Genomic DNA, 23,669 nt, shown 5'->3' with positions numbered 1-23,669 from the left:
CCCCATGTTCTCAGTGATCACTTGGCCCTCCTCAGCCTTGCCTGCCAGATTCATAGGAGACCTGAGAAGCCAAGAGGCCACAGAAAGGTCCATGGTCACTCTGCGGTGTAAGCTGAGCAAGGTGGCCCCTGTGGAGTGGAGGAAGGGGTCTGAGACCCTCAGGGATGGGGACCTGTACAGGCTGAGGCAGGAGGGGGCCACGTGTGAGCTGCAGATCCAGGGCCTGACTGTGGCAGAGGCTGGGGATTACTCGTGCATGTGTGGGCAGGAGAGGACCTCGGCCACGCTGACCATGAAGGGTAATGGCCACTGTGGCTTCCCCGTGCCTCCTGTCTCCTGTCCCCTTATCAGGTGGTCTATGGCTTCCCTGTGTCTCTTGATGATGTCCTCTGATTCCCTGCCATCCTTCTGGGTGGTCCCTCCCAGGTGTGCTCCAGGGATGTCCTGGGCCAGAGTCAGAGTAGACTCCAGGGGTGCAGGGCAGAGACCTGTGGAGCAATAGTGAAGGGCTGCTGCCTTGGTCCACTCAGGCTGCTCTAAGGAGGTGCCACAGACTGGGTGGCTCAAAGGACAGGGGCATGTCTCTCCCAGCTCTGGAGGCCATCGTCCATCACAGCTTCTCAGCAGGGCTGGTCCCTCCTGAGGCCACTCCAGGGCTTGCAGATGCCATCTTTCCCCCTGTGTCCTCATCTCTTCCTCTATGGGTACTGGTCACCTTGGATTTGGGCCACCTGATGACCTTCTTCCTCCTTGAACAGTCATGTTCTGAGATTCCAGGTTAGGACTCCAACCTGTGGCACCCACCAGTGACCCCCCCCCCCAGGTTCAGGTCCTTCTCACATGCAAAATACACTGAGTTAGCCCCACCCAGCATCCGACCTTGTCCAGTCTCATCTGAATGTCCCCAGGTTGAGACTGGGTTCCAGCTCACCCCAGGGCAGAGTTCCTCCCTGGCTGTGACTAGAGCTAGGCAAGGCACGTGCTTCCAAAGCGTGGTGGGCCCAGTGTGGGACAGACCCTCAGAGGAGCAGGAACAAGGATGTGGGTCACGAGTCCAGACAGTCGGGAACAGCAGGACCAAGCTCCTTGGATTTCAGGGCTGGACAGCACTCTACTTTGACTTGGTGCTCTGTCCTGCAAACCTACCAAGGTTGAAGTCTGCCCCCAGCCTGAGTGGAGCTGGCCGGTCCTCTGAAACCGAGCAGGGGACAGCCTCATGCTCTTCCAGGCCTGTGGCAGTGGTACTCCTGCCACTCTGACCACCTTCATGGCCGTCTTTTGCTTGAGGGGAAGCCCATGTGTGTGGCTAGTGGCTGTGCTCATCCTGTGGCAGTGTCCTTCATCTCACTTGACTGCTGTCCCTGCAGTCCACACTGCCAGCATTCCTGCTCCTATAACGTTTTCAGCCAGACATGGTGATCCATGCCTGTAATCTGAGTGACTCAGGAACCTGCGGCAGGAGGATGGAAAGTTTGAGGCCAGTCTCGGCAACTTAGTGAGGCCCTAAGCAACTTAGCAGGACCCTGTCTCATATAAAAACTCAAAAGGGCCGGGGATGTGGCGTGGTGGTAGAGCACCCTGGGTCCCATCGCCAGTCTCCAACCATGTGTGTATCTTTAGGACCTCTGTTCTGCCTCGCAGTTGGCGAGTGTCACGCCTCTGGCACGTGTGTCCTGCGCAGGGCTTTCCTGTTATCCTTGGCAGTCTTGGCTCCGGGGGAGGAGCTGCCTGGTCACCAGCCACCCGTGAGTCCCCTTAGCAGGTGCTCAGCCACGCCTGACGCTCTCAGGGCATCTCCCACTCTCTTCACTGTGGATCCAGGTGTTTTCTAAGTCTTCGGGGCTGGTTCCTTGTTGATGGACAGTTCTGCCTTCTCACACTCTCCTGTGAGCCATAGGGAGACAGCAGGCCATGCCTGCCACACTTGGCTTAGCTGTCTCCCAGCTGGACATCCATCTGGTCCTGCTGTTTCCCACTGCTGCCCTCCACAGAACACTGGAGCACAATCTGGCCACTTCTGTGCCACTTCATAGCTAGGATCACCTTTCTTCCACTCCCCACGAGTGTTTCCCTGTGTCCATCTAGTCCTGGCCAGAAGCACTGTTAGTGTCTGTATTTCCTCTGTCAGGCCCTTTCTGGCTAGCTGGGATTTTTCTAGCATATACCTCAAAAGTCTTCCAGACTCTGGCCGCCATCCAGCTCGAAAGCCGTTTGTAGTTCTTGTGGGACCTGCTGACAGTGTGGCTGGAGCCTGCAGTGAGAATCCCACTTGTTAGGCAGGGAGGCTCACAACTGGGAGCTGCCTCCCACAGGGTCCAGGGAGAGGGGTCACCACGTGGTACAGACGTGAGCTCACAGCTCTAGGCACCTGGTGTGCTTCCCGGCAATGAGAAGTTGTGGGTGGGCAAGATGCCCTTGAAGAAGGAGGACCTGGAACGGAGCACTGCTCCCAGCCACCTGATCAGGAGCAGGCGCGTTCAGGACCTCACTCAGACCCTCACGGATCTCCCACTCCTATGACCCTCCAGGCGTCCTGCTTTATTTTCCTTCCTTGATGTTCCGGTCTTGACCTCAGAACCTGCAGAAGGTTTGATGGCTTCTGTCCATGTGATCCTTCCTAGCCCTGCCTGCACGATTCACTGAAAATCTGAAGTCCAGGGAGGCCATGGAAGGTACCACAGCCACACTGAGGTGTGAACTCAACAGAAAGGCTCCTGTGGAGTGGAGGAAGGGTGTGAAGACCCTCACCAGTGGGGACAGACTTCTCCTGAGGCAGGACGGGGCTGTGTGTGAGCTGCAGATCTCTGGCCTGGCCACAACTGATGCTGGGGAGCACTCGTGCGTGTGTGGGGAGGAGAAGACAGCAGCCACATTGACTGTGAGGGGTAAAGACTATGTGGCGGAGTAATCTGTGTTCTGGTGTTCACATACTGACCTCATGTCAACTGTCACTCAGTCTACCTTCTCTTCCGGGTCTGTGACACCCTCTTACCCCTGCATGGGATCGGAGGCAGCTGGTCTGTCAGTCTGTCTCTTGTCCTCATTATTGTCATGTTCTGTCCCCTGAAGTTCCCCAACACACCTGAGGTTCTTCATGTGTTTCAGACCCTCCCTGGCCTTGCACGTCAGGTTCACAGGGAGGCCTGCGGAGGCCTCAGAGTGGGCCAGGGCCACATGTGCTCAGGCTGCATTGGGGAAAGATGAAGGCCCTGGTGCCCAGCACACCCAGCAGGGGGCTTATGTACAGTTGTGTTTCATGTCCTTTCTGTTGTCCACGTCCATCCTCTCCACGTGCCTGCAGAGCATGATTGCATCCATGTCTTTCTGGCCACCAGCCCTGCCTGCCAAGTTCACAAAGGGTCTGAGGAATGAAGAGGCTGTGGAAGGGGCCACGGCAATGCTGCAGTGTGTGCTGAGCAGAGAGGCCCCTGTGGAGTGGAGGAAGGGTGTGAAGACCCTCACCAGTGGGGACAGACTTCTCCTGAGGCAGGACGGGACTGTGTGTGAGCTGCAGATCCAGGGCCTGGCCCAGGAAGATGTCGGGGAGTACTCGTGTGTATGTGGGCAGGAGAGGACCTCGGCCATGCTGACAGTCAGGGGTAAAGACTTTGTGTGGCCATGTGAACCTCCAGCTGGTGTCTTTACCCTGTCTCTGCCTCCTACCTCCTGCATCCACACACGGCCCAGCTCCTGTGGCAGCCCCGTGGCCACCTATCCTATCCTCCCCTGGGCTTCTTTCACCTCTCCTTCTCGTGTCCATGTCCATCCTACTGCGTACTCTGTTCCTCTGTGGTTACTTGCTTCCTTCCTCATCTGTGCCACCACCCACCTGTCCACACCATGGTCCTCTGGCAGTGTGTGGCCCCATGTTCTCAGTGACCGCTTGGCCCTCCCCAGCCCTGCCCGTCAGATTCATAGAAGATCTGAGAAGCCAAGAGGCCACAGAAGGGTCCACGACCACTCTGCGGTGTGAACTAAGCAAGGCAGCCCCCGTGGAGTGGAGGAAGGGGTCTGAGACCCTCAGAGGTGGGGCCCGGTACAGGCTGAGGCAGGAGGGGGCTGTGAGCTGCTGATCCAGGGCCTGACTGTGGCAGAGGCTGGGGAGTACTCGTGCGTGTGTGGGCAGGAGAGGACCTCGGCAGTGCTGACCATAAAGACCTCCCATGACTGTGGGCTTGTTTGGGTTTCTGCCTTTGCTCTGTGTCCAGCCATGGCCATGCTGTACCTGTTGTCCAGAGGGAGGGTGCCCTTTCCCTCTGTCTCATGCTGTTTCTCTGTCCTGCTTGGATTTCTGTCATAGCACTGCCCAGTGTACTAGTGCCTTGCCAGTCTCCCCAGGGACCTCATATGGCCAGCTGTCACGAGGGACAGAGTTCCCACCTTGTTTTCCTAATCACCTTTTGTCATTCCTCCTCAATCTCTGCATGCCATGTATAGCCCAAGATTTTCTTTTGGGGGCCCTGGGGGTTCTGATGCCCAGGGAGGTTCCCCAGCCTGGGCTCTGCACCTTGCCCCTGATTGCCAGTGTGTCCACGTGAGGCAGTCAGCACCTGCTGCCCCTTAGCATCTCAGGGGCATGAGGGACAATCCTGCCTGGGGATTACTGGGACAGCCTGGCCTGCAATGGGGAATTATGGCCTTTCCTGTGGACTCAGCCATGCCCTAGGGTCTGGCCTGGGGAGACACAAAGCCCTGCCCTGTGATCTGAGCCTCCTGTCCCTGTCCTGGGGTCTGGGAGGAACAGGGCCTTGTCCACAGTCTGGGAAGGATTTTGCCTTGTCCTGTGGTCTTGGGGAGAATCACCCTTCCCTGGGGTCTGGTGGGAGTGGGACAAGGTCTTGTGCTGGCCAAATGACTATATGACTGGACTTGGCCCTGCTCTGGTGGTCCAAGGGGGACACATCCCTCTGGCAAGGCTAGAGGTTCTGAGGGGGAGGCTGCCATTAGAAAAGCCTGTGGCAGATCTCTGCTCTGCCCCCAGCTTCCTCACCTCCCTCCTTACATAGACCCGTCCTGTGGAGGTAGGCCAAGGGGCTGGGAGAAGCTGGGCTCCCCAGCTCTGGCCAGCTGTGTGCCTGATCTTGACCCTGCCTCCTCCCCATCTGCAGTTCCACAGGTTGTGTTCCGGGAGCCCCTGCAGTGCCTGCAGGCTGAGGAGGGCTCCACAGCCAGGTTGCAGTGCGAGCTGTCCCTTCCCAATGCCACTGTAGTCTGGAGCAAGAACGGTCTGGAGCTGCAGGCTGATGGGCGCCGGGAGTTGCAGCAGCGAGGCTGCACCGCCGAGCTGGTGCTGCGGGACCTGCGCCGCGAGGACGCCGGCGAGTACAGTTGTGCTTGTGGCTCCCAGGCTACCAGCGCCACCCTCACAGTCACAGGTGACTTCACAAGACAGGGCGAAGCCTAGCGTGGGTGCAGAGTCCCCGCTGACCCTCAAGGCTGCAACCTGAGGGGGGGGGGGGTCCCAGCAGAGAGGACCCGGCTCAGTGGGGCGCGGCGGACCTGCCCTAATAACTTTGCTCGCTCCTCCCACCTCGTGGTTCTGCCCGCCCAGTTCCTCCCTGCGCCCCAAGACCAAAGGACAAGGCTGTGGACAAGGCCCTGTTCCTCCCAGATCCCAGGACAGACAGGGAGCACCACCTAACCTTTCCTCTTTCTCTCTCCCTTACCCGTTGGGCGCCTCTTCCTGTGCAGTCCCCCAATTCCTCCTGGTGGCTGTGATCCCGCCCCCTCCCCGTAGTGCGGGGGTCCTGCCCCTGTGCGAAGCCGCTCGCGTGTGCTCCGCTTCTCTATATCCGCTCCAGGACCTCGCTTCCCTGGGTCTCTCCCTTTCTGGTAGCTTTGCTGGCCGGTATTGCCTCTGCCCCATGCAGTTCCCCAGTTGTTTCTTCCCAAGGGTATGCCTTGTGGGTCCGACTCAGGATTTGCCCGGATGTGGTTCTTCACCTACACGGTTCTGGGTCTTAAATGCTCAGGGTCTCGCTGTCATGTTCTCTTTCCTGCCCAGCAGCTGCGCCCGTGCGGTTCCTCGGGGAGCTGGAGGCCTTAGAGGTGGATGAGGGAGCTACAGCGCACCTGCGCTGCGAGCTGAGCCAGGCTGGAGCCAGCGTGGAGTGGCGCAAGGGCTCCCTGCAGCTCTTCCCCTGCGCCAAGTACCAGATGGTACAGGAGGGCTCTGCCGCCGAGCTGCTGGTGCGCGGGGCGGAACAGGAAGATGCGGGAGACTACACCTGCGATGCGGGTCAGGCGCAGACCACAGCCTCTCTTTCCATCCGCTGTGAGCTGCCCACCGGCCCTTGTGCTTCCCCAGCAGCCTCATACCTCAGGGGTGGGCAGGCACCTTGCTCAAGGCGAACATGAGGTGGGAACCTGCAGTCTTAAGCTTTCCTTTCTTGTCCCTCAGCCCCCAAGCCCAAGTTCAAGACCCGGCTGCAGAGCGTGGAGCAGGAGGCAGGCGGCGTGGCTCGGCTCTGTTGCCAGCTGAGCGAGGCTGAGCCAGGGGCCCCTGTGCAGTGGCTAAAGGAGGGCGTGGAGCTGCCTGTGGGCCCCAAATATGAGATGCGGTGCCAAGGGGCCATGTGCGAGCTATTGGTCCATGGGCTGGAGACCAAGGACACGGGAGAGTATGCCTGTGTGGTGGGTGGCCAGAAAACCTTGGCCTCTCTCAGGGTCAGAGGTGAGCCAACCAGGACCTCGTGCCACACCCTCTTCCTGACAGCTCCCCTGGGGGCATCCTGGCTGTGACAAGTGCAGCTCACAGGGTGGTGGAGGTCCCTCAGGTTATAGGCTCTCTTCTTGCTACTCCACCCCCATTCTGATCCTCCAAGAGAAGGGCTTTATGGGGGTAGGCATGAAGCCTGCAGCACTGAAGGCTGTGCTCCCTCCTGCCCCCCAGCTGGCAGCAGACTGGCCTGAGCTGGCCTGGTGGCCCTTTCTGGCACCTACCTGCTCTTCCTGAAGGTTTTACTTTCCCGGTGACCTGGCCAGGACTGGGCCTGCAGCAATGTTGGAGCCAAACAGGGCATCTATCCACTGTCCTGCAACCAGAGCTGTACCCTTGGCCTTGGGGAGATAGCTGCCCCAGCTATTTCTAGACTCATTGAGTGAAGCAGCTGGCAAATGCCACACAAGGCAGAGGAGTGTTAGGTGGCCAGGAAGGCTTTCTAGAGGGGCACTGGGGCTGGCCCAGCCTGAAAAGGGACCCTTCTTACCACCCACTAGAGCCTGAGGTGACCATCGTGAGGGGCCTGGTTGATGCCGAAGTGCAGGCTGACGAGGATGTGGAGTTCAGCTGTGAGGTGTCACGGGCTGGGGCCACAGATGTGCAGTGGCGCCTCCAGGGCCTGCCACTGCAGAGCAACGAGGTGACAGAGGTGGCTGTTCAGGATGGCTGCATCCACACACTCCAGCTGAAGGGTGTGACACTTGAGGACGCTGGCACCGTGTCCTTCCATGTGGGCAGCCATGCATCTTCTGCTCAGCTCACTGTCAGAGGTAGCCAGCTCTGGGTGGGCCTGCCCTATCACTGCCCCTGGGAGGCTGTCCTGGCCCAGCCTCTGTTCGGGACAGAAGTGGACAGCAAGGGTCCCTGCTTTTGGGATCCTTGGGTGTTGGTAGAGAGAGGGACTATGAACTGGCCATTTCTTAGTAGCCCCAGTCAGGACAGAATGATTCTGGACTGAAGACTGAGTCATGCTGGTGAGCAGGCAGTGGTGGGCTTCCCAGAGCTTACCAGTTTTAAAGCTCCAGTTTCCCTCTCCTGATTTTCATGAGGGGTCATTGCAGACTGGCCGCCCCAGCCTTCAGCCATCTTGGCATTTCCCTTTGGTCAGAACCCTGGCTAGAGGAAGGACTGATAACACACCCCCATGTACTGTCTTCAGGAATTGGGGTGGGGTCACCAGGGAGGACCCCCAGGATATGGAAGCTATGCTAAAGAAGGGAGCATCCTGGACACAGAGGCTGACACCCATGCCTACCCTGTGTCTAGTCCCAGAGGTGACCATCCTGGAACCCCTGCAAGACATGCAGCTGAATGAAGGCCAGGATGCCCACTTCCGGTGCCGGCTGTCCAGAGCTGCAAGCCAGGAAGCCCGCTGGGCTTTGGGAGGGGTACCTCTGCAGGCCAACGAGATGAATGACATCACCGTGGAGCAGGGCACGCTTCACTTGCTCACCCTGCACAAGGTGGGGCTCTGGGACCTGTTCCACTTGGACAGGGATGGTTCCAGCTCCATTCAGAAAGACCCTCCACTAGGGGGTCGGGTTAGGGAGGTGATGAGCCCCATCACTGGGGGCTGGCTAGATGGACCAGTCCTTCCTGTCAGGATGAGTTGGCCAGGGCTGAGCATCTTCCTCCCTGTGTCCTCAGGTGACCCCTGAAGATGCGGGAACCATCAGTTTCCAAGTGGGTTCATGCAGCTCAGAAGCCCAGCTGAAAGTCACAGGTGGGCAGCTCTCTCCTATACCTAGGCCCTGGCCTGTGGATGCCTGTTTTCTGGGCACCACAGCATCTTGCCTAGTGGTAGCTGGTGTGTGTGTGAGTGTCTGTGTGTGTGTGTGTGTGTGTGTGTGTGTGTGTTGGTGTGGAGAAGAAACCCTAGACTTGGCAATTTTCCAGTCCTTGATCCCTCAAGTCATGGAGTGGGGTAGGCTGGTGAAGATCTTGAGGAATGCTGTGTATGGGGGGAGCACAGGCCAGGATTGGTATTCTCTGTAGGAGAGCCTTGCTGCCTTGGACCCTGAGGTGGAGACAGGGTCTTCTGGACATCATCTTCCAATGCCTGTCCTTCTGATATGGTCCATGTGGGCCCACACACATCCATGTTGAAACGCTCTTGCATACCACACAAGCTCAAAGATGTGGATACAACAGCTGATGCGTGACACCTGTGTGGACTCAGGCATGGTGCACATGGCCCCAGAATGCAAACAGGACTTTAGGAATCTTCAACTTGGATTGTACCTTGACTCCACAGGTCACTCTTGAGTGCATTCCCTTGCTACCGTATTCCTGGCTCTCAGACTGGTCCCATCAGTCCACACCAATCATCCATTCATCCATCCACCCATTAACCACCTCTCCATCCACCCTCCCATCCATCCATCTCTATCCATACGTTTATTTATCAACCATCCATCCATCTACCATTCATTCATTTACTACCACCATCTGTCCACTGTCCACTCATGTACCCATTATCCATCTATCTATCCCTCCACTTTCCATTCATCTATTACCTATCTTCCATATCTAGCTATCCACATACCTTTCCACTCATCCTCTGTCCATCCATTTATCACACATTCATCCATCTACCACCAGTTCATTATCCTTCTGTCCATCCACTAACCCATTAACTATCCATCCATCCACCCATCAAACATCTACCAGCCACTATCAAACCACTTATCTACTCACCATTGAGCAAGCCCCTACCATGGTCAAGTCCTGGACCTTGAGGTCCAAAGGTAGTTTTGCCCTCAGGGATTCCCCGTCTGCTTGGAGGAGCTGGACATGGAGACAGTGTATGTTTGAATCTCATGCTCTCCTCCCCAGAAACCTAAAGAATAGACAGATATGGTCAGCTCTGTGGCCTGGGGGCTGGGAAAGGCTGCTTAGTGCCTTAGGTTGAGTGATGAAGATGAAGTGTCATGGGTTTCCTGAATGGGAGCAGTGCAGGAAGGGCCTTGTGTGTTCCTGGGGCGATGACTATGTGGGGGTGACATGGCTCTGTGTCCCTTGCCTGGGAAAGATGGCTCATTATGCATCAGGACAGTGATCTCAGGGGGAGGGCCCTGGGCTTAGGTATGTGAATGGATGTCCAGGTAGGGGTGTGATAGGCAGGCCTGGGAACTGTTGCTCGGAGCAAGACCCAAGAATTGGCAGAGCAGGAGAAGGAGGTGCAGATGTACACTTGGGGAAGGCAGGTGCTGGTGGGGTGCATCGAAGGGGAGGAGTGTGGAGAGGCTTCTGAGGGAGGGCTTGCTGGGGTGGGCATGGGGGCTGCCCCGCACATCACTGTCCTGATGGGCTCTGGTGTCTGCCAGTGACTCCCACCTGCCCCTTGTGACCTGCCTCCTGGGGTAAAGGCATCTAGGCCTTACCAAGCTGAACAGTGTCTCTGTCTTCACAAGGAGGCCCCAGGATGGCCTGTGGAAAGCGCTCAGAGAAGCACAGGGTGGGGGTGACATCCTCCCTGCCTGGCCCTAGGCAGCAGGTGGTGGAAGAAGTCTCTGTCTGGTCCTACTGGCTGGCCTGTGGGGATGGGAGGATTAGACGTGGATGCTGGTATCCTCTTCCTCCAACCACCCTGAGTGTCCATCAGGAGGTAGACAGGATGGAGACTGTATGGAGGGCACGGGAGGGCAGCCATGATTCATCTGGGAAGGCCCTGAGCTTGGACCTTCTGTGTGACAGGGACAGGAATATTTGGATCCAGCATCAGGGCCCTGAACCCTGGTGCTGAGGGACTTCAGAGGAAAACTGGATGAGGTGCCCTCTTGGGATTGAAGGTGCCCCCAAGGACAGAGAGGTCCCCTTCTGAGGCCAGCCACCACCCCTGGGGAGAAGCAGGTGCTGGGGCCTCTGCTTCCTGCCCTAACCTGGGTCAGACGAGGCATCCGCACTAGAAGGAGCCCCAGTCATGGGGCTTGGGGCTTGTCTGCTCTCCTGATGGATCAGGGTACCATGCATGGCATGGCCTCCTCTGGGTGAAACCTGTAGTGTTCTGATGGGGTGTGAGCTGGGCTCACCGTGGTGGCCTCTGTGCCTCCCTCTGTGATGAGGGTGGATTTCTAGACCCCAGGGCTCAGGTCATCCTTTTGGTCTGGATGGTGCCAGCAGGCCCCAGGGTGGCCCCACACCAGTGAGTCTCAGAACTAGGCCAGCACATCCCATTTCTGACATCTGTTCTAGAGAACGGTCACTATTCTCTTCCTGTCATACTTCCTCAACCTAGAACATTTGACCAGACACTCCCAACAGACATAAGCAGTTCTCCAGTGGACACCCACTGGGTGTCTTGTGATTCAGTTCTGACACTATCTACCCAGATTTAGCACAGACCCTGCAAGCTAAGGGCTCAGTCCATAGGCTTCCCCGGCTTCAGATGTCAATGGCAAATCTCAGATTGCTACCCAAACTTCTGAGTGGCTTCAAGTGAGGGCTCCCACTGTCCTCTCCTCATGATTGACCAGTTTGCTAGAACAACTCACAGAAGTCAGGGACACACTCATCTTGGATAGCTTGTTGCAGAGGATCCCGCTCAGGGACAGCCAGGTGAAAGACAAGAATGGGAAAGGACACAGATTCCATGTCCTCTCCACGCTGCCCTCCCAGCCTGTGTTCAGCATTGTGGAAGCTCATCTGGTCTTGTTAAGAGTTTGTCTTATGGAGATTGATGTCCAACCACCCTGCTTTCTCAGAGGATGGGGCTGAACCTTGTAACCCTGTAATCACTTGATCTTCTTGGTGACCAGTCCTTTCCTGAAGCTGTCTCAGGGCTGGGCCTGAGTCACCCTATTAACATAATCTCAGGTGTCATTAAAAGAAAAAAAGATCCTGTTATATATAACGAAGGGACTTGCAGCATTTTCAGGAGATTCTGCTGGGTTAGGAGCTCTGGGCCAGGAACTGGGCATAAAGACAAAACCTGCTATCATAGGACACACCTGCACCAGTAGCCCCAGGTAGCCTCTAAGGGATGGACCCAGCCCTCCTTCTTGCCCTCTTATGCAGAGGCTGCACTGTGCCTGGTCCGTGGCCTGCAGAGTGTGGACGTCTTCGCAGGGGAGGTGGCCACGTTCTCCTGTGAGGTGTCTCGTGCGGGTGGGCCAGAGGCCCGCTGGTGGCTGGATGGCACCTTGCTACAGGACAGCCCCCAGAGTGCCATCACTGTGCGTGATGGGACCTTTCACTCCCTCACACTTTCGGGCCTGGCGGTGGCCGACTCAGGCACCGTCACCTTCCGCACAGGGCCCCTGGTCTCCACAGCCAAGTTATTGGTCAAAGGTATTGACCACTGGGGACTTCCCCATGCTGGTGCTTCTGCTCCTGCTGCCACATGCTTCCTGCGGGCTCCTGGGGAAAGGGGGAGGATGGGCACTGAGGGTGGGGACTGTCCCCAGAGCCAGAGGTTGGGCATCACTCTACATGTGCCACCTACCCTGGGCACCCCCAGGAGGCACAGTGGGCAGCTCTTACTTTTGAATGGGAGATCTAGCTGGAGGCTAGGTCCACTGCCACCTGCCAGGTAGGGCCAGTGCATTGCCGCCTGCTTGGCCACCAGTCACCTAGTTAGCTGCACATCCCCAGCCACGGGGGCCAGTCCCTTTGGGAGCCTTTTTGGGCTTCTGAGGGGAGGCCCATGCCCTTGGCCCTGGCCTACCTGTCCCTGCTCACATCTGCTCCTCTTCTGTGAGCTCAGCTGAGATCCGTGCCCTTCTGGGGAGGAGCTGGCCAGACAGGGAGAGTAGCAGCTGCTAGGGTCTCCCTAGCCTCTTCCCAACAGCTCTGCCTGGTGCCTGCTGTGTGCTGTCATGTAAAATGTGTTGAGATTTCAACAAATGGAGATGGAATGGGGGCCCTGGGTTGGCAGCAAGGCCCCTGGAGAGGAGCAAGCAGGGCAGAGGTTCTGGGTTCTGGGGCAGGCTCTAGGACATCCAGAGGAGCCTTTCCAGTGGTGTATGTTTCTGGGGGCCAGCAGGTATGTGGGGCCAGAGGAGCTCTGCCTGGACAGAGGTGAAGCCTAGGCACTATGCTCATGGGTGAGGTGTGTCTGATGGAGGGCTCTGGGCTGCGGTGTGGGTTCCTTTCCTAGCCATATGCCAGGCAGCTCCTGCTAAACTGTCACCATGAAGCTCCATGCTTGCAGCCGCTGAAGCCACTAACACTGAGTGGGGTGGGTGGGCCATGGTGGTGCTGTTCCTCAGGGCTGATGCGTGTCCGGCGTGTTGGCCGACAGATCCTACGGTGGAGGTGGTCAGTGCCATGCAGGACCTGGCAGTGGAGGAGGGTGGCTCTGCCGAACTCCTCTGCCAATACTCACGGCCGGTGCAGGCCACGTGGAAGATGGACGAGCGGGAGGTACACGCAGATGGGCACCGTGTCATCATAGAGCAGGACTGGACTGTGGCCAGGCTGACCTTCAGGCCGGCCCTGCCCTGTGACAGTGGCATCTATTCTTGTGAGGCCGCAGGCACTCGCGTGGTGGCACTGCTACAAGTGCAAGGTGAGGCCACCTGGCGGGCAGCCCAGGTCCAGCACGGCTTTGGCGTGGCTCTGGCCATGCAGCAATGGTGGAGTGGCAGGCAGCAACAGCCAGCTCCGCACTGCAGGGGACCTACATAGTGGGAACAGGCCCAGGAGGTGGCAGGCAACCTGCCCTGGGCCTGCACTGCTGCTGAGCTTGTGCTTCTGGGAGGAACCATGGCCAAGAGAACCTGAAAGGGAGGAGGGGACAGGGGCCGAGGACCAGGGAGGCCTCCATCAGCAGGGCTATGGGGGGAGTATACCTGAGCAGTGGCAGGGCCAGGAGTGCTATTGGGACACGAGGACAGAGTTGTGTCCATGCCTGTGACTGAGCTGGCTGGGTGGTGTGAGTCTGCAGTCTGTGAACACCTGTGAGTTTCCTGTGGTCAGGAGACCACTGTTGATGTGAGGTTCCCAAAGGGTGGGCAGGGTGTGGAGGGAACACTACAGGCCTGGGTGCCGCCCTCCTGAAGCTGCTGGCTCTCCCAAGGGACAGTGAGGTCAGCAGTCCCTGAGCCTTGCTCTCCCTACAGCCAAGAACACTGTGGTCCGGGGCCTGGAGAATGTGGATGTGCCTGAGGGCGGGGAGGCCTTGTTTGAGTGCCAGCTGTCCCGTCCTGAGGTGGCTGCCCACACCTGGCTGTTGGACGATGAGCCCGTGCACACCTCGGAGAACGCGGAGGTGGTATATTTCGAGAACGGCCTGCGACACCTACTGCTGCTCAAAAACCTGAGGCCACAGGACAGTTGTCGGGTGACTTTCCTGGCTGGGGACATGGTCACCTCTGCTTTCCTCACCGTCAGAGGTAATGGCAATGAGAGCTGGCGGGGCGGAGGTGGGTGAGACCTCTCCCACAGGAGGTTGGGCCACTTTCTGGGCAGCCCAAGGTGGCTTCCAGGACTCTCCCACCAGAAGGGAAGTTGCTCCTTGGGAACCCCCACTCTACCTCCAAAAAGAGTTGTCTGGACTGCTCACTCAGGGGATGGGGCCTGGGACAGGAGCAGCTTGCAGGAGAGTCCTCCACCTGGGCTGGTGGCCTCTGGGAGAGTGCTGGGGCCCTGCACGGCTGCTGGATCAGGGCATGCTGCTGCTGAGCTTGTGCTTCTGGGGGACCCATGGCCAAGAGAACCCAAGAGGGAGGGGACAGGGGCCGAGGACCAGGGAGGCCTCCATCAGCAGGGGCATAGGGGGAGTGTACCTGCGCAGCAGCAGGGCCAGGCATGCTGTTGGGACATGAGGACAGGTTTTGTCTATGCCTGTGACTGAGCCAGCTGGGTGGTGTGAGTCTGCCTTCTGTGAACACCTAGGAGAGGGCGGGGCCTGGAGAGTTGGCTGGAGGCAGGACATCAGTCTTTGAGACAAGCCCTGCGGCTAGGGAATGGAGTGAGATGTGGGGAGCCCGAAGAGGGTCTCCAAGACTCCTCCAGGGGCTGGGCAGCGCTCCCAGGACTGGAGTGCAGCTTCCAGTGCAGGGCGTGTGTCTCCCAGGCCCCTCCAGCGTGGGGCTCTGCAGGTAGGGAGAGCTGGTGGAGATGGGATCTCTGTTCACTCCCACTCAGTGGGAGACCCAGTGGGCCGTGCTGGGCTTGCTCTCTCTCGACCCTCCTACACACCCGCATTCATTCCACCCCTGACTGCAGGCTGGCGCCTGGAAGTCCTGGAGGCCCCCAAGGATGTGGTGGTGCGAGCTGGCACACAGGCTCGATTCACCTGCGTGCTCAGCGAGGCCCTGCCGGTGGGCGAAGCCACCTGGTACATCAACGGAACTGCGGTACAGCCTGACGACGACTGGACCGTCACTGCTGACGGCAGCCACCACACCCTGCTGCTACACAATGCACAGCTACACCACTCTGGGGAGGTCACCTTTGCTGCCCGAGACGCAGTGACCTCAGCTCGACTTTCGGTGTTGGGTGGGTGGTTTGTGTGTGTGAAGGTGTGTCCCTTCTCTGCAGATTGGGTCACACTCCTGACACCAGGGTGGATGACCATCCTGGGCTGGGTCCTGCTATGAATCTGTCCCACCCCCAGAGTCTTAGGATGCTCCCTCCATTCCTAGGTGGCTTCTCCTGCAGGTGTGTGGGCCAGGTCACTAAAGTCTCAGGGCTGCTGTTGATCAGATGTGTCCTGGCTCAACCCTGAGTACCCCCTGAGGCCATGGTCCCCAGATCACCACCTACCTTCCCCTGCTTTGTACCTGGGAGAGGTCCAAGCTGGGCCCTGGAGGGGTGGGCAGGAGGAGCAAGGTTGCCAATCTATACGTGCTGGGGGCTCTTGACAGGAAGCCTGGAAAGGGCCCCACCCCATCCACTCAGGATGGCATGTGACACAGCTGGAGTAGGGTGCCCAGGCTCTGGGCCTCAGGGAACTTCGGCCTGATGGAAATAGAGGTGCTGGCAGGGGCTGTGCCCACCACAGCTTGCCCGACATGATCTCACATCTGGCTGCTCCTGAGGTGTCCTTAAGTCACCTTCAGCCTAGGCAACAGGACCCTTGGTTGGCTCTGTGAGCTGCCCTGGCAGGTTAACCCTGCCCCAGGGAGACCATGGGTCCTGATTTATATCCACTGGGTCCACCCCAGCGAGGAGCCTGGGCTTCTGACTAGCCTCTGAAGCAGGTTGTCTTGGGGCCTGACCTGTCCCCAGGCAAACAGGGTCAGAGCTGAGCTGGGCTAGAGGACATGCAGCTGGCAGGTGCCCTGGCCACAGAACTGCTGCTGGTGTGTGTGGGGTCGTGGTGGAGGCTCCCCTGCATACAGGTATGCTTGGAGCTGTGGCATGGTGGGCGCTGATGGCTGGTCTCCTTCCAGAGCTGAAAGAGCTCTTCACGTGTTCCTGATTCCGGACTGCATCAGAGGCATGACCTTGGTCTTTCCCTTTCTTGGCCATGTACTTGGGGGCACCGTGTCTGGCCTGATGAAGGCTAGGGTCTCTGCTCTTTCTTGACTGCTTGGGCTTCGCCACACTTATGCAAGTGCTGCCTTAATGTGAGTCATAAAGACTCACATGTGTGCTTTCTTCTGGAAACTTGGTGGTAGCTCTTAAGTTGAGGTCTTTGATTCCCTTGGAGGGAATTTGTGAGTGTGAGGTAAGGCTTCAAGTTCACTCTTGCTCAACACCATTTGTAAAAGACTATTTTCTTCCATTTTATTGTCTAAGAAATCTTTTAAAGTCCCCAAATTTTACCTGAACGTCACTGAGAACGTGGCAAGAAGGGCCAGGGGTCTCAGCTGCCATTCAGCTCCCACTGGCCCCAGGCCCAGGGCCACACCTCCCAACCATCCTGCTGGGGTAGTGTCTCAGCATGGGCACTCTGGGGACTCTCGCTTGGCCCACAGTGGTGGAAGTCCAGCTTGTTGCCCCTTCTTGGTCAGAAATCCAAGTCTCTTTCTCTTGGTTTTGAGGCTTGTGTCTCCAACCTCTCGTGCCCTGGTAGGATGGAACCAGAAGGTTCTGCCACTGTACCTGTCTGCTGTTCCTGGAGACTCAGGTCATATGACATTTTGTGCTGGGCCTAAGAGGCTTGCAGTTAGTTATGGGTGTGGAAGAACGAGGCTGGGAACAGCAGGGGTGGGCAGGCCCAGGAGGGCGCGTCCCCCTGAAATCCCAAAGTCCTGAGCCTCCTCCACTCACTTTTCCTCCCCAGTGACCAGCACAGACTACGACACTGCCGCCGACGCCACGGAGACCTCATCCTACTTCAGTGCCCAGGGATACCTGTCTAGGTGGGGCCACACAGACAGCGGCCCAGGGCCTCCCGGGAAGTGGTGATCTGGGCTGGGTGGCTTAGATTGACTTTCCCAAGCCTGCAGCTTTCAGTCAGACCCTGGCCGTTTCTGTCCCTCTGCCCCTCCACTCAGCAGACAGGGAACCTCAAACCCATCCGCCTCTGACCTTCACCCCGTGGGTCCTCCCGCATGGACCCTCAGCCTGCTCCACTTTATGGCTACCCCCTTATTTGTCTTTTTTGCCAGCCGGGAGCAAGAGGGAACCGAATCAGATGAGGGGCAGCTGCCCCAGGTGGTGGAGGAGCTGAGGGACCTCCAGGTGGCCCCTGGTACATGGCTGGCCAAATTTCAGCTCAAGGTGAAAGGTAAGGTGCTGGGGAGTGGGCACTGTAGCTGGAGGGAGGCCAGGAGCTGTCTCCCGTTGGTCACACATGGGAAGGGCCTGACCAGTGGAGGTCAAGAGGTCATGTGTGCCTGCTGCTGGGCAACAGGAGGCTGCCACCCCACCCCCACACCAGAGGCTCGCTGGCCTCTGAGCAACCTCTTTTCTGGGCCTTTGTCTGTCTCCCATCGAAAGAGTATAGTGCCCATTGAGAATGGTCCTGTGTTGACCACTCTCCTCCATGGGGTAGGCTACCCAGTCCCCAGATTGTACTGGTTCAAAGACAGCCAGCCCCTGTCTACATCTGCCCACATTCGCATGGCTGACAAGAAGACACTGCACACCCTGGAGATCGTCTCTGTCACCCGGGAGGACACTGGCCAGTATGCGGCCTATATCAGCAATGCTGTTGGTGCTGCCTACTCATCTGCCCGGCTGCTGGTCCGAGGTGTGTGCCCTGAAGGAGTGAGCAGTGCCACATGTACTACATGCCAGGCCCCATCAGGCTGGGCCCAGCCCATTGCCCCTATGCACAGTGGCACAGATGGCAGAATTGCCCCACAGGAGCGGGTGCCCAGTGGGGCTTGGACACCCTGAGTGATGAGCAGGCTCTTAGGGGAAGCAGACGAACACTGGGCCCAGCAGACCTGCACAAAGCCCCAGTGGCAGCTCTGACAAGAAAACTCCTGTGTCCTTATTTTCCCAAACGTTCTGAGCACTGAGAGCTGACTCCCAGTTTGACCCATACTGGTCCTGCGGAGAGACTGTTGCTGGGTCCTCCTCCTGCCTCTCAGGGTGCAGCCCCAGCTGCCATCTCCCAGTGCCCATGTGGTTCCAGGCGGGGCCCCAGAATCCCAGTGGGCACAGGGAGGGTGGGGATGTCACACGGATGTACACTGGAGTGTGAGTTCTTTGGCCTCCTGGCCAAGGTTTCAGGCAGGGTAATGGACCTTTGACCATGGGTGGGGCCATGCCCAGGTCCCCCCACTGGGCAGTAGGACCAGGACCTTCCCACGTGTAGGGAAGCAAGGGAATCTGTGCGTGCTGCACATCTGACTCCCTCTGCACTTTTCAGGTCCTGATGAACCAGAAGAGAAGTCAGCATCAGGTGAGATGGCCCTGTGGGCAGACAGAGGCTGGGTGGATTGTGGGCATGAGGCCAGAGTGGACCAGCCCTGGGCCTGGTAGTGGTGGAGGTGCAGGAAGAGGGCTCTCTGGGGCCACAGGCACAGGTGGCAGAGAACTACCTGGGGTTCCCAGAACAAGGACATCAGGACATGGGAGCTGAAGGAGGGGTGCCGGGTGTCCCCATGGCTGTCCTTGCTCTCACAGATGTGTGTGAGCAATTGGTGCCACCCCGCATCCTGGAGAGGTTCACCCCCAAGAAAGTGAAGAGGGGCTCCAGCATCACATTCTCGGTGAAGGTGGAAGGTGGGCATCCTCACTCCCGGGAGAAAGAGCACCCCCCCAGGGCCCCCATGCCACCCTCCCACGGGTCACCCATGCCACCCTCCCACAGGCCACCCATGCCACCCTGCATGGCCTCCTGCTCCACCCCTCATATCACTCTGGCCAAGCACCCTCTTCTGAAGGCCCATAGCCAGTGGGGCTGTGTACCCACTGAGCCCTCTCCTGCCCACAGGATGCCCGGCCCCCACCATACACTGGCTCAAGGAGGAGGCCGAGAGAGGCGTGCTGTGGATTGGCCCCAACACCCCAGGCTACACTATGGCCATCTCTGCCCAGCAGCACAGCCTGGTCCTGCTAGATGTGGGCCGGCAACACCAGGGCACCTACACGTGCATTGCCACCAACGCCGCTGGCCAGGCCCTCTGCTCTGCCAGCCTGCATGTCTCAGGCCGTGAGTAGGGAGCCTGGGTGTGGTGAGGGACCAGCTTGGGATGTATGGCCTTCACCCACCTGTGATCCTTCTCCTGCAGAGCCCAAGAGCAGTCTGGGCCCAGTGGTGCAGGCCAGTTTGGCCTGGAACCTCAGCCCTGCCTGCATGGTGCACAGATGGCCTGCGGGCCCTGCCCAGAGCCCTCTGTTCAGCCCCTCCGGGGGATGGTGCTTGGAGGGCAGGCCTGTCCCCCAACCCCATGGGTGACCAAGTGCTGAGAGTGGACAGGGAGGTGGGCTTAGGCATAGACCCTTGCCAGGGTTTCTTAGGGACAGTGCAGGCAGGGCCTCCAGGGTGGTCTAGATGTCCTGGGTAGGGGTCCCAGCCCAGGACTCAAGGTGTCGGAGTACAGGACTGGTCCTGATACTTCCCCTGGATCTCTGGACAGTGCCCAAGGAGGAGGAGCAGGAGAAGATGAAGGAGGCTCTCAATTCTACCTTCCTACAGGGGTGAGTGGGTGCCCTGACTGACTTACCCAGGGGGCTAGGGTGGCGTAGCCCTGTGGGTGGCCACCCCCTTCCCTGTGCAGCTTCTCCACACTATAAAATGAAGTTTTTATGGGCCCCGTCTGGTGTGGAGCCCCTGATTGTGGTGTCCTGGCCCCTAGGCCCCCCTCTATGGGGAGCAGAGTGGTGGGGTCCAAGCTGGGCTTGCAGGACACCCCTCCTCCCCTCAGGACCACCCAAGCCATCTCAGCACAGATGTCAGAGTCTGCTGGTCTCACCGGCCTTGCTGGGCAGAGGAAAGGTATGCCCGGGTTGGGTGCAGGGGGTGCCGCCCTTTGGACCTGAGCAGCCTGGGCTCTGGGCAGGTCCCTGCCCTCTCATGGCCAGCTCCCAGCTCTGGTTGGAGTCAGAGCTGTTCTGACCTCTGTGGTCAGGGGGCCCATGCCCAGTGGGCTATGTGGAGGTTTGGGTTCCAGATGTTAAGAAGAGCCACAAAGTCACCTCGGCCCCCACAGCCCCAACCCCGCCTCAAGCCTGATGCCAGGCTGGACCCTGCCCAGCCCTGTCCTCAGCTCCCTCACCATCTGCCTGTAGCCCTGCCTGCCACCTGCTGCCTCTTAGCTGTGCTTGCCGTTCTCTGGCCACTTGCTGCCTCTTCTGTCCAGACCTGCTCCCTTCATTCTCATCCCTGGTCACAGGCTCTGCATCCTGCTGACCTCACTGGTCTCTTCCTGCTGGCACCACCTCATGGTCTCCCTGCCAGGGCCTGGCCTCCTGCTCACCATCAGCCCCTAGGAGAATTGCAGTGAACTTTTGGGGGAAGCATGACCCCAGAGTGTTGTGTTTGTTCCCCCAAGGGAGGCCCTGGTGGCTGAGGAGGCCCATGGCCACCTGTCCCTCGCTGAGGTGGGCACAGAGGAATTCCTACAGAAACTCACCTCCCAGATCACTGAGATGGTGTCAGCCAAGATCACACAGGGTGAGGGGGCCAGGATGGGCATCCAGGGTCCCCAGGGGAGGCTGGGACCCTGTGTCCTCGCATGGGGCCTAGCTAGGACTCTGCGCCTGGGAGCCCTGGAGACTGGCTGGGTGGTAGGCAGTAGGGGGACAGCCTTCCAGGGACATCACAACCTTTGTGTTCGCCCAGCCAAGCTGCAGGTGCCTGGAGGTGACAGTGATGAGGAGTCCAAGACTCCGTCTGCCTCCCCCCGGCATGGCCGGTCGCGGCCCTCCTCCAGCGTCCAGGAGTCATCCTCGGAGTCAGAGGATGGGGACTCCCGAGGAGAGGTGGGTGGGCTGGGACCCTTGGGAACAGGGCTTGGGGCCTGACCTGCTGAAGAGACGATGGGAGGCTGCAAGGGCCTGGTGCTACCAAGGGAGGGGCATCACCACCAGAGACACCAAGGGACACCAGAGGTTGGAGCAGAGGGCAGGGTCTCTGCACGTGGGTTCCTGCAGAGCACTACCTCTGATGTCCCTCTCACTGCCATCTGTGGAGAGTGCACCTTTGCCTCCAGAGCCCACCACCTCTTGGGTTGCAGGGGGCAGTGGGCAGCAAGGCGCTGTGAGCAACCACAGTCTAGGCGCCCATCCACGTGGGCAGGAGCCAGCCCTCTCACTGCCATCTGTTCAGAGTGACCCTGGGGGCTCCTGCCCTGTGGCCCTGGACTGGGTACCTCCTCGGCCCCTAGACTCAGCACCCTCCCCTCTGTGCTCTTGGGGGTTTTAGGGGGTTGGGAGAACCTCTCCCTCCTCAGAGGTGGGGGGCCATGGGGGGTCTTGGCAGGCCTCACCCCTCTGGCCCCAGGACTTAGGCCCATTTCTCTTTATCAGATCTTTGATATCTACGTGGCCACGGCCGACTACCTACCCCTGGGGGCCGAGCAGGATGCCATCACACTGCGGGAAGGCCAGTATGTGGAGGTCTTGGACTCAGCCCACCCGCTGCGCTGGCTTGTGCGCACCAAGCCCACCAAGTCCAGCCCCTCCAGGCAAGGCTGGGTGTCACCAGCCTACCTGGACAAGAGGCTCAAGGTATGGTAGTCAGGAGCTGGGGGAGGGTGCCAAGGCCCTGGGATCCTGGCCCTTCGCCAGAGAACCCTGGAAGTAAGGGACAGGAGCCCGGTGGCCACAGAGGAGGTGGAACAAACTGGTGCCCTGGGACAAACTCCTGTTTCTCAACAGCTGTCTCCTGAGTGGGGGCCCAGTGAGGCCCCCGAATTCCCCGAGGCCGTGTCCGAGGATGAGTACAAGACCAGGCTGAGGTATGTGTTGGGGAGGGTTGAGGGTGGAGCCACAGCTGGCTGCTGGGCCTCAAGGGCCAGCTGGCGTTCTGCCCTGCTTCTTCACGGGGGACCTGTGCTTGCTGAAGCTGTGTGAGCCTCCTTAGGTCACGGTCCTGCCCCTGGTTTCTGCAGCTGTGCCCTCCCAGAGCCTCATGCGGGAGGGCTTCCTGGGGAAGAGGTGGTGCCCTTGCTCCACCACCTACCCACTTTCTGAAGCTGGGTGACAGGCTCCTGATCACAGGAACCCCGTTTAACTGCAGTGCAAGGGAGCAAGCTCTCCATGTGTCCCTAGTCTCCATGTGGAGACTAGGGACAGTGGGAGCAGGGCAGCTGCTGGGCACCCCCTGATGCCACTCTTCCGCCAGCTCTGTCATCCAGGAGCTGCTGAGCTCAGAGCAGACCTTCGTGGGTGAGCTTCAGTTCCTCCAAAGCCACTACATACAGCAACTGGACCGTGCTCCCCGAGCACCAGCAGCCGTGGCCAGCCAGAAGGCAGTCATTTTTCGCAATGTGCAGGACATCAGTCGCTTCCACAGCAGGTAGGCAAGGCCACACACATGCACGTGAGGTGCACGCACAGCTGTGGGTCAGGCCTCGTGGAGGGTGACACTCAGCAGCTGGGGTAGGAACTCTATTTACCCATGAGCACATCCCACTTGTGTGATGCCCCAGTGACAGACGCTCGCCATATGGGTTGAAGGCTGCAGAATACCTGCCACCCATGAGCACTCACACAGGCCCATGTGCATGCACATGAATGTACACGGGCACATGGGAAGTCCCATGTGCACACCACATATGCTCACGCACCCAGCCTCAAATGTGCATGCACATGTGCTTGATATGTGTGTGCACATAGTGTACATGTGTGCAAACATACATATGTGAATCCTGTACAAAAATGTGCATACATGCTGGATACACATAGATATGTGCACTCACATGCATGCTGATCTCCATGCACGTGCACTCTTGCACACTCACACAAGCATTTGAGTGCATGTGTGTGCCATGTGCACATCCACAGACACATTCAGGCAAACACATGCACACATATTGTACACACATGCCACACATGCATGGTCACATCTGCACACTTGTGTATACATGCACAGTCACATGCATGCACACATGCACCCACACACGTGCACATGTATATGCATGTACCCACATATACATGCTCACATACTACACATCTGCACACTCGTGGGCAAGTGTACATACCCATGCACTTCTGTACGTGCCCACGTGTCTGCACACCCAGCTTAGTATACTCAATCTCACAGGCCCAGAACCCACTCCTGGGCAAGAACCATAGCCTCTCAAGGAGAGGGCCCAGGACTGGGCTGTGAGCTGTGCCTGACCCTGTCCCTGACCCTGTCCCTCTCTGTGGCAGCTTCTTGCAGGACCTGCAGCGCTGTGACACAGATGACGATGTGGCCATGTGCTTCATCAAGAACCAGGAAGCCTTTGAGAAGTACCTGGAGTTCCTGGTGGGCCGTGTGCAGGCAGAGTCCATGGTTGTCAGCACGCCCATCCAGGAGTTCTACAAGGTGCCCGTGCCTGGCTCCATGGCGTTGGCCACCGGGCCCCTCCCTGGCTGCTCCCAGGCCTAGTGCTGGCCTTGACTCCCACCAGAAAACTCACTAACCTGAAAGTCCCCTGAGGCTTAGCCCTTG

At 58.7% G+C, this 23,669-nt stretch overlaps 1 protein-coding gene across 1 annotated transcript in view; it reads left to right on the top strand.

The window, feature by feature from the left end:
* The window catches only part of LOC308645718 (obscurin-like), a gene marked incomplete at its 5' end in the record, with an annotated part of 148,106 nt that overhangs the window by 90,963 nt on the left and 33,474 nt on the right, over positions 1-23,669 (top strand). The window contains 28 exon segments of the mRNA XM_081288083.1: positions 2,622-2,885; positions 3,336-3,599; positions 5,109-5,375; positions 6,008-6,274; positions 6,401-6,673; positions 7,219-7,491; positions 7,988-8,184; positions 8,369-8,444; positions 11,738-12,010; positions 12,963-13,229; positions 13,783-14,055; positions 14,891-15,252; positions 16,624-16,681; positions 16,896-16,974; positions 17,224-17,342; positions 17,610-17,807; positions 18,435-18,467; positions 18,692-18,790; positions 19,002-19,220; positions 19,648-19,708; positions 19,936-20,006; positions 20,567-20,571; positions 20,573-20,684; positions 20,853-20,992; positions 21,539-21,739; positions 21,890-21,969; positions 22,356-22,529; positions 23,387-23,543. Coding sequence (XP_081144209.1) covers positions 2,622-2,885; positions 3,336-3,599; positions 5,109-5,375; positions 6,008-6,274; positions 6,401-6,673; positions 7,219-7,491; positions 7,988-8,184; positions 8,369-8,444; positions 11,738-12,010; positions 12,963-13,229; positions 13,783-14,055; positions 14,891-15,252; positions 16,624-16,681; positions 16,896-16,974; positions 17,224-17,342; positions 17,610-17,807; positions 18,435-18,467; positions 18,692-18,790; positions 19,002-19,220; positions 19,648-19,708; positions 19,936-20,006; positions 20,567-20,571; positions 20,573-20,684; positions 20,853-20,992; positions 21,539-21,739; positions 21,890-21,969; positions 22,356-22,529; positions 23,387-23,543 — 4,862 coding nt within the window.

This window comes from Spermophilus citellus (genome assembly GCF_964194105.1).
Source record: "Spermophilus citellus genome assembly, chromosome: 1".
Classification (NCBI taxonomy): domain Eukaryota; kingdom Metazoa; phylum Chordata; class Mammalia; order Rodentia; family Sciuridae; genus Spermophilus; species Spermophilus citellus.
The sequence above is the reverse complement of the archived record's forward strand: the minus strand, read 5'-3'. Positions and strand labels throughout refer to the sequence as shown.